Source organism: Crassostrea angulata, chromosome 3 (genome assembly GCF_025612915.1).
Source record: "Crassostrea angulata isolate pt1a10 chromosome 3, ASM2561291v2, whole genome shotgun sequence".
NCBI lineage: Eukaryota > Metazoa > Mollusca > Bivalvia > Ostreida > Ostreidae > Magallana > Magallana angulata.
The window spans coordinates 37,821,753-37,831,059 of record NC_069113.1 but is presented as its reverse complement, the minus strand read 5'-3'; the positions used below and the strand labels follow the sequence as shown (position 1 = coordinate 37,831,059).

At 32.8% G+C, this 9,307-nt stretch overlaps 1 protein-coding gene across 1 annotated transcript; it reads left to right on the top strand.

Moving 5' to 3' along the window:
• Positions 1-1,009: 1,009 nt before the first annotated feature.
• Positions 1,010-9,233, top strand: LOC128175776 (ras-related protein Rab-1A). Its single transcript, XM_052841615.1, has 7 exons — positions 1,010-1,170; positions 2,023-2,095; positions 2,230-2,277; positions 2,439-2,486; positions 2,613-2,708; positions 4,270-4,401; positions 5,122-9,233. Exons 1-7 carry the CDS (start codon positions 1,148-1,150, stop codon positions 5,317-5,319), a joined length of 618 nt encoding a protein of 205 aa, XP_052697575.1. The 5' UTR covers positions 1,010-1,147; the 3' UTR covers positions 5,320-9,233.
• The last annotated feature ends 74 nt before the right edge of the window (positions 9,234-9,307 follow it).

Sequence of the window (9,307 nt, the reverse complement as noted above, 5' to 3'; positions counted from 1 at the left end):
TCAATAGTGCTTCAATCAAGAAACACGACTAGTTCTATGTATGTGTTATCAATTATCAGATGGAAAATAAAAACATAAACGTCAAGGAACTGATCTTTTAGATTCTGAATAAAGTATTCAATTTTATTACATTGACATTCATATGAATGAAATTGATAAACAATGAAAGAAGAAATAAAAAAAAAATTCGGAATCACGTAACTCTCTTCGGCTATTTCCGAAGACAAAACTTGAACGTTTTACGTCTATAATATGACGTCATAATGAGGACTGAGCACGCGACGTTTAGTTTAACTTTGACGAATGATTTGAGTAGGCAACCATACTGGCGGATCCTACTTTGTGCGTTTTAAATAGATTTTATTATACAAATCAAACTACACTGTGTTAAATCTGCGCTCGGTCCAACGGTCACACCGTTTACATATTAAATTATATTGTTTCAGATTATATTTAGTGATTGCAAATGATAAAAACCACAAAAAATAATTTACAGAGAAACGCGGGAGGTTTTCTGCTTATGGTGACGGAGTTTGGGTACTCGGGGATATGTGTCCACGTTTGAGTGTGTGTTCTCAAGCCATAAAAAAAAGTGATCTCGAGCTCTCTTCTTTTCTCTTTATACATGCAAGTACATCAATTATTGAATGTATTAACATCGCTCAAAATTATCAAAATAAAATTTCATAATAAAATTCTAGCTTCGATTTTTATCTTCGGATATTCGATGTTTTATTGTTATTTTTTTTTTTTACCGTACTGTAGAGAAAGCTTGATTATATTTTTCAAACGATTTCTTTTCGCCATTATCGCGCCTGCCTGCTTCTCCGTGTGTTCTCTCCGGTGAAGAGGTGGTTGCAGGTCAATTTTAACTTCTGATAGCTCAACTTACCCCCAAACGCATAAAAATAGGTTTTTACATGGCCCCCAATAAAACCGGAACTTAAACATTGATCTCGTGATGCCACGTTTCGAGCATGACGTCATATGCAAAATAATTCCACCCCTCACTGTGCATGCGCATTCACGAAGGAGGAAGCCATATTGAACGAAGGTGTACGACGAAGCAACACAGTATTTATACATTTTTAATACAGGAATTCTGAGGAGGAACTGTACAAGAATAACTTAGATTCGTTAACATATTATGTCCACAATGAACCCAGAATAGTAAGTATACCGTACAACGATTAGAATTGCATTTAAACGATCTACGTCATCATTCGTCATCGTTCTGTTGAAATCGACCTGTCACATATTCATTGTGTGTACTTTGTCTCGTGACTAACTATCTTTATATAAGCTTCAGTTATCATTCTATTTGTCTATCTTCAAACTAATTAAATTGATTCTTTCAAGTAAATCTTCTGTAGAGAAGACTTGCTCTATAATTATATTTGATTGGACATCAGCTGTTGATAACTGTAATGTCACCTTAGTTCAGCTTTTAAGACAACACGTGTAACTTACATGAAATGGTCAATATCCTGTTGAATTACAGTGTAACACCTAGCAATAATGTCTGATGGGTATTGGAACCTAATACAGCTGGTGTATAGTATACTATAGATACATTACCACTGACATTTTTGTTTAAAAGTAAAACAATACCTGGTATTTGTATCCAAGCAACAGTTTAACTGGCAAAATATGAACAGATAGTTACCCTTAATAAGTACTAGGTAAAAGGTATTTCATCAAATCCATAATATGTAAATCAGCTTTTTTGTGGACACATTCATCTACACGATTGGTTTATTACACAACAATGTGCGACTCATATGACATCAGTGTCTGTTACAATTTTATTTCTGTGCATGTATATCAATGACATTTAATGACTTATACACATTTTGTGCAGAATAGTCAAAATACTATTGATTATGTTTATATATTAAGAAATAATAGCAAATGAGGATGCACAACTTAAAAGTATATAATGATTTTTATTACTATAGAGGGGATCAAAATGTACAACAGAATAATATGATAATGATGAATGATACCGGAATTTATTTTCAGTGACTACCTGTTTAAACTTTTGCTGATTGGTGACTCAGGTGTTGGAAAGTCTTGCCTACTTTTGCGGTTTGCAGTAAGTCTGTTGTGAAGTTTTCATACATATTTTTATCAAATTATGTGTATTGAAACATGAATTAAATTTCATTTTCACGTTAATGCAGTTTTGGCAGTGATGTTGTTTAATGAGAAAAATGTTGTTTTTTACAGGATGACACATACACAGAGAGCTATATAAGTACTATAGGAGTAGATTTTGTAAGTAAATTTATGATTTTTAATGCATGTTCATTTCATTTCTTTGTTCAATGATATTTGCGATTTGACCTCTACCAAATTTCTTTTCACATAACCTATAAACTGAATCTTTGTATGTTATTTTTGCTGCTCAACATTGAAGAATATTTCAATTTTTACAGAAAATTCGAACAATTGAACTAGATGGGAAAACTATAAAGTTACAGATAGTAAGTACTATTTAACATTTCATAATTAATATCTGGAGAAAAGATAATGGATGTTCTATATAGGAATTATCAAGTAATTTTAAATGTCTTCAGTGGAACATATTGAGGTAACTCTTGTGTTTGTAGTGGGACACTGCTGGTCAGGAGAGATTCCGAACTATAACATCCAGTTACTACAGGGGTGCCCACGGTATTATCGTGGTGTACGATGTCACAGACCAGGTATGTACAGATTTGTTTAGCTATACAATGGTTCATCATTAACCTTTAGTTATAGTCACAGACAAATATATTTAAAGTTGGGCTAACAAAATTTATGCTTAATCAGTCCAGTTGGACTAATAAAAAGCTTTGTTTAAAAAAAATTTCAGTTATCAATGTGTTTGTCAACATTTCACTGGAAAACCCAGACTTTCTCTTTAGTATCTAGCATGATGCAAATTGATATGATACATTGTGGTGTGCTCAGAACTGCTCTAGCAAAAACAAGAGGGGGTACATGGGATGTTATGGGTGATTCGATTATTTCTTTGCCCCACAGAGATGTTAGTGACAAGCGCATATGTTATAAAAAATGGCTTCCATGGGGCTGCTTAGGCGTTTTAAACAATACAGGTGCAATGAATCTTCAGCAAGTTGTTCAATTTAAATTAATTGGGTTCACATTATTTGACATAAAATGCTCATTATTTATAACTGATTTTTAAAGAACTTTGGTGACAAAAAGAACATAGTAGCTCATGGCCTGGACCTTTTGCACAGATTTATTGATGGTATCTGTAAGGGTGGCATGCACTGAGATAGTGAATACACAGCTGAATGTTTAGTACTGAATCAGAATAATGATAGTCCATGGAAAAAAATATGTCAAAAACTCATTTTGGTATAAAATTTGCACCCCTTTCTCACAAGGAATAATTTTAGTAAAAAGTGTGTATTATGTTTGGCAAAATACGGTAATGCATTTTGATTTTTTTTAATGGACAAATATAATTGCCTGCGGACTAGTTAAAGTAAACAGGCACTAGTTTGGCTGGACTAATGTATAGGAAGTTAGTGTCAAATCCTGTATGCTGATTGAATTATGCCTGGATTTTTTTGGTGACACAGTGTAAGCTAATCCTGTGGAATCTGTGTTGATACACATGATATATCTGGTGGTTCAACACTTAGAATTGAACGACTGGGTTGTTTAAGATGATTGTTCAGATCCTTAGTATTAGAGACACCTTTCTAATGAAGAATGTTGAAACATCTGAATATATTTAAAATAATTGAACTTAAAATGTTAACAACTGGTCATCTGATTTGGCTGGTTGTTTGTAACTAAGGGATATAGTTTACTATTACTTTAACATGTTTGAGACACTAACTGATAAGCATAAATGATAATTGGGACTGACAATTTCCAGATAGATTATAAACATATTTGATCCATATTATAGAAGAGAGAGAGTTAAAATGCCTTGTTATCAATCTTAGCTTTGACCGTTGGTACATGTACATTGTTGTATAAGATATTTTTATCTAGGATGTGATTATAAAAGACTCTTCTGTTTTTACATTCATTTCAACAAGAATTTGTATTTATTAACTACAGTTATATTTCTCATCAATTCTTCCAAGAACATGGTTTTAAAAAAATCTGAAATACCACCTATTTAACATGCTTAAAATTACATGAACTTGCATCTCTAGATTCTAGTTAGATTGAACTTGCATGTAGTGTAGATCTATACAAAAAATGTAGATTGTTAATCATTTTTTGACCTCTTTCTTTCAGGAGTCCTTTAGCAATGTGAAACAGTGGTTACAGGAAATTGATAGATATGCCAGTGAAAATGTCAACAAATTACTTGTGGGCAACAAATCCGATATGGAGACAAAGAAAGTTGTAGATTATACAACAGCTAAGGTCAGTTCAGCTAAAATATCTGAATGTATAACGATGGAGCCAACGGTAACATAAACATGGCACAAGCTTTGTTTTCATATAAAAAAAAATCATGAGCTCTGTTTCTCACTTATAACTAGACAACTGACAGTATAATTTTGGCTGATCGTTAGAAATACCATAGTAAAGTACCGGTAATGTAAATATATTAAAAGTTGTAAAGTAATTTTTTTTAAAAACTTGTGACCAAAACTTGTGACCATTAAAGCTTCTATTAACAGAAAATATTTGAGAGTCAGACTTTGAGAATGAAAAGCAGGATGTGTACGTCAAAAAACATTTTGAAGAATGTACCTGTTTTTGACTCACTATCTGCATTTCATTTTTGTATGTAATGTGAAGTTTTTTCCATGGTTAAGTGGACGACTTGCATTACATTGACTTCATTTCAGTATGTTAGGATGGAAAACACAACTTGTAATTTAAAATTAATATACATGTACTATCAACAAGTCCAGATATTATGATGAATTGTGCTCCAGTCCAAAATAAAAATAGATTGTAACATCAGGCAATTCTGTATTTTTTTATTGAAAGTTATTGTGCATAGGCTAAAAGGTTTGTGCATATTTTGAAATAATTCTTTAGCCAATCAAATAGGAATTTAAAAATAGGAATTTAATTTTAAACCTTTGTTTTGTGTACTAGATTTATCACTGTCTTAACTTTTATTTTCCCAAGGAATATGCTGACCAGCTTGGAATCCCATTTTTGGAGACCAGTGCAAAGAACGCTACAAATGTGGAACAAGCATTTATGACGATGGCCGCGGAAATCAAGAACAGAATGGGACCAGTCATTTCAGCCTCACCCGACAACAAACCCAGTGTTAAAATTAACGCTAGCAACCCTGTCAAGCAATCAGGGGGGTGTTGTTAATTGTTGTCATTGTGTAAGATGCACGATTTATATGTGGGGGTAAAACTTGCGAGTATCATGCTGTCCAATGGAAAATGTTGGGTATTGAAATACCCATATTTGGACAATATCAGAATTTGAGACTCTAATGCCACAATATTTTAAGTTCAGATAAAATGTCACGGTAGTGGAGTGGAGTCTTTGGTCTATTGATTGTTACTTTCCCTTCTTTTTATCATCTATGTGTCTAATTTTTTTTTTCTTTGCTTGTTTTTGATCATTTGTTTATATTGAATTGAAGATTTTCCTTAATAATATTAAAATTAAATATAACTCCCTGCAGGCAAATTCATTGAAAAAATATCGAGGCTTTCTATTCCTACTACTTTGTTCAGTGATAATTAATGTGTATTTATGTAAACTCAAATATATTTATGTTCCTGTACAGTTTTTCATTAGTCTTTGTATTTGTAAAATGCTATCACTTGGTGTTTCTCATGTCAGATATCAATAGCATTCCATCAGCATTTCCTTCCTATCAGTTTTACAGTTACCTTCATTACACCTGCATTGGAAGGAAGTGTGTGTTTAAAGAAGATTGGGATGGTACACATACAAATGTAGTTTATACTGACATGAGAATGGTCTTCACTGTGAAAGCATTGGTGTATTTATCACATTTTACCATATTGATCTATTTATCAGAATGACAAGTGACTACTTGTGAACATCTTTTTGCTGTGAGAATGGATCTCTGTATGTTTTATTGAAGTAGAATAGACATTGCGCTCATTTGGGTCATTTCCTCTCTAACATGCCTTGCTAAATAGCCAAAAAAATAACTGAATAACTGATACCTAATTTATGTTCTATTCAACAAAACAAAAGCAGAAAGAGCCATATAGTATACTTGATGTAAATACAGCTCAGACCAGATAATATGAACTGTCATATCAAGAACTGTAGCCTTCCATGTGCGTCTAATTTTTTTCCCTGGTTTGATTGAATGATATGATTGTGTAAAAGGTGTTTATGTTTTTCATTCAGAAGGATATTACTTTTGTTACAGTAAATGTACCTGGTCACTTCTAATTGCTTTAGTGGAGCCGTATTTATTGGATGGTTGAATTATGTCAAATTGTCACCTGAATTTAACAGATGTAAAAGTGCATAATTTGAAAATGTAATTAAAAAAAAAAGAATTTAGAAGTAAATATTTTTAATAAGCAGTTATAGTTTGTTTTCAAGGAAAGTGGGTAACATCACCATTCATGGTTGTGACATCATATGAGGGGAAAAGGTGTATGGTTTTAGGTATGAAGGAATGAACCAAAATAGTTGTTTATGTGTGATACCATGTTTTGTGAAGGAGTGTTACATGGGAGCAATTGAACTTCTTGCCTCTCGGGAGCAGGCAGGCTTGTTACTTGATGATTTGTGCTAAATCCTCTACTCATCAGTCAACAAATAAACAATAATAAATCTTTTATCATGTTTTTTTTTCTAAATATGATTTCTGTGTTGTGTACAGTAAAGGTTGTTTAAATAGAAATCAATGGACCACAAGTCTTGGACAGGATCCACATTTACAACAAGAGGCCCAGGGGCCACATCACTCACCTAAGCAACAATAGCTATAACTGATCAAATCAGCATTATAATATCAAAATCAAAATATCTTGACAATTAGGTATGGTTAGATCTTGTAAAAAAGTAAAAAAAATCAGCCAATTTTCATCCACATATTTTCTTGGCAAATACCAAGCCCCTTTATTTGTCTCAGTATTTGTGAGAAGTTTTCTCTATTCCTATATTATTAAAGAGATTTTTAATTTTTTTTATTCCTAAATACACCCCCCCCCCTTTGTGGTCCCCACTTTTTCCAAGGGAATCGTGGTCTGATCGAGCTTCAATCTGTACAAGTCGTGCCTTCACACAAGTTTCAGCCTTTGGCTCATGTGAGCTAAAAAGGAAATGTGCAATATGATGGTTGGCAGGTTAATGCAGTACCGCATATAATGGTATATACATGTACTTTTAAATCATTAATGGACATAAATTGGCTCAATTCCTTTTTCCTGTGTTCAGCCTGTAATGCAGAGTGCATTTGGATCCAAACTCTTGAGTGTTAAGAGGGCAGGACAGTCATAGGCATTTTTAGACTATAGTAATCTTGAGATAAAAGAGTTCTGTGTAATGATACTGGAAAACATAAGAATTTTCAGTAAAATATTTGGAATTTCTTCCATACTAAATTTTCATCTTTAACTGAACTAAGCAGGTGATTTGTATTACATAAACATTCTGTTTTCTCTTCTTCATTCAATAAATCCAACCATTGTCAAAATGACGATGGCCGCGGAAATCAAGAACAGAATGGGACCAGTCATTTCAGCCTCACCCGACAACAAACCCAGTGTTAAAATTAACGCTAGCAACCCTGTCAAGCAATCAGGGGGGTGTTGTTAATTGTTGTCATTGTGTAAGATGCACGATTTATATGTGGGGGTAAAACTTGCGAGTATCATGCTGTCCAATGGAAAATGTTGGGTATTGAAATACCCATATTTGGACAATATCAGAATTTGAGACTCTAATGCCACAATATTTTAAGTTCAGATAAAATGTCACGGTAGTGGAGTGGAGTCTTTGGTCTATTGATTGTTACTTTCCCTTCTTTTTATCATCTATGTGTCTAATTTTTTTTTTCTTTGCTTGTTTTTGATCATTTGTTTATATTGAATTGAAGATTTTCCTTAATAATATTAAAATTAAATATAACTCCCTGCAGGCAAATTCATTGAAAAAATATCGAGGCTTTCTATTCCTACTACTTTGTTCAGTGATAATTAATGTGTATTTATGTAAACTCAAATATATTTATGTTCCTGTACAGTTTTTCATTAGTCTTTGTATTTGTAAAATGCTATCACTTGGTGTTTCTCATGTCAGATATCAATAGCATTCCATCAGCATTTCCTTCCTATCAGTTTTACAGTTACCTTCATTACACCTGCATTGGAAGGAAGTGTGTGTTTAAAGAAGATTGGGATGGTACACATACAAATGTAGTTTATACTGACATGAGAATGGTCTTCACTGTGAAAGCATTGGTGTATTTACCACATTTTACCATATTGATCTATTTATCAGAATGACAAGTGACTACTTGTGAACATCTTTTTGCTGTGAGAATGGATCTCTGTATGTTTTATTGAAGTAGAATAGACATTGCGCTCATTTGGGTCATTTCCTCTCTAACATGCCTTGCTAAATAGCCAAAAAAATAACTGAATAACTGATACCTAATTTATGTTCTATTCAACAAAACAAAAGCAGAAAGAGCCATATAGTATACTTGATGTAAATACAGCTCAGACCAGATAATATGAACTGTCATATCAAGAACTGTAGCCTTCCATGTGCGTCTAATTTTTTTCCCTGGTTTGATTGAATGATATGATTGTGTAAAAGGTGTTTATGTTTTTCATTCAGAAGGATATTACTTTTGTTACAGTAAATGTACCTGGTCACTTCTAATTGCTTTAGTGGAGCCGTATTTATTGGATGGTTGAATTATGTCAAATTGTCACCTGAATTTAACAGATGTAAAAGTGCATAATTTGAAAATGTAATTAAAAAAAAAAGAATTTAGAAGTAAATATTTTTAATAAGCAGTTATAGTTTGTTTTCAAGGAAAGTGGGTAACATCACCATTCATGGTTGTGACATCATATGAGGGGAAAAGGTGTATGGTTTTAGGTATGAAGGAATGAACCAAAATAGTTGTTTATGTGTGATACCATGTTTTGTGAAGGAGTGTTACATGGGAGCAATTGAACTTCTTGCCTCTCGGGAGCAGGCAGGCTTGTTACTTGATGATTTGTGCTAAATCCTCTACTCATCAGTCAACAAATAAACAATAATAAATCTTTTATCATGTTTTTTTTTCTAAATATGATTTCTGTGTTGTGTACAGTAAAGGTTGTTTAAATAGAAATCAATGGAC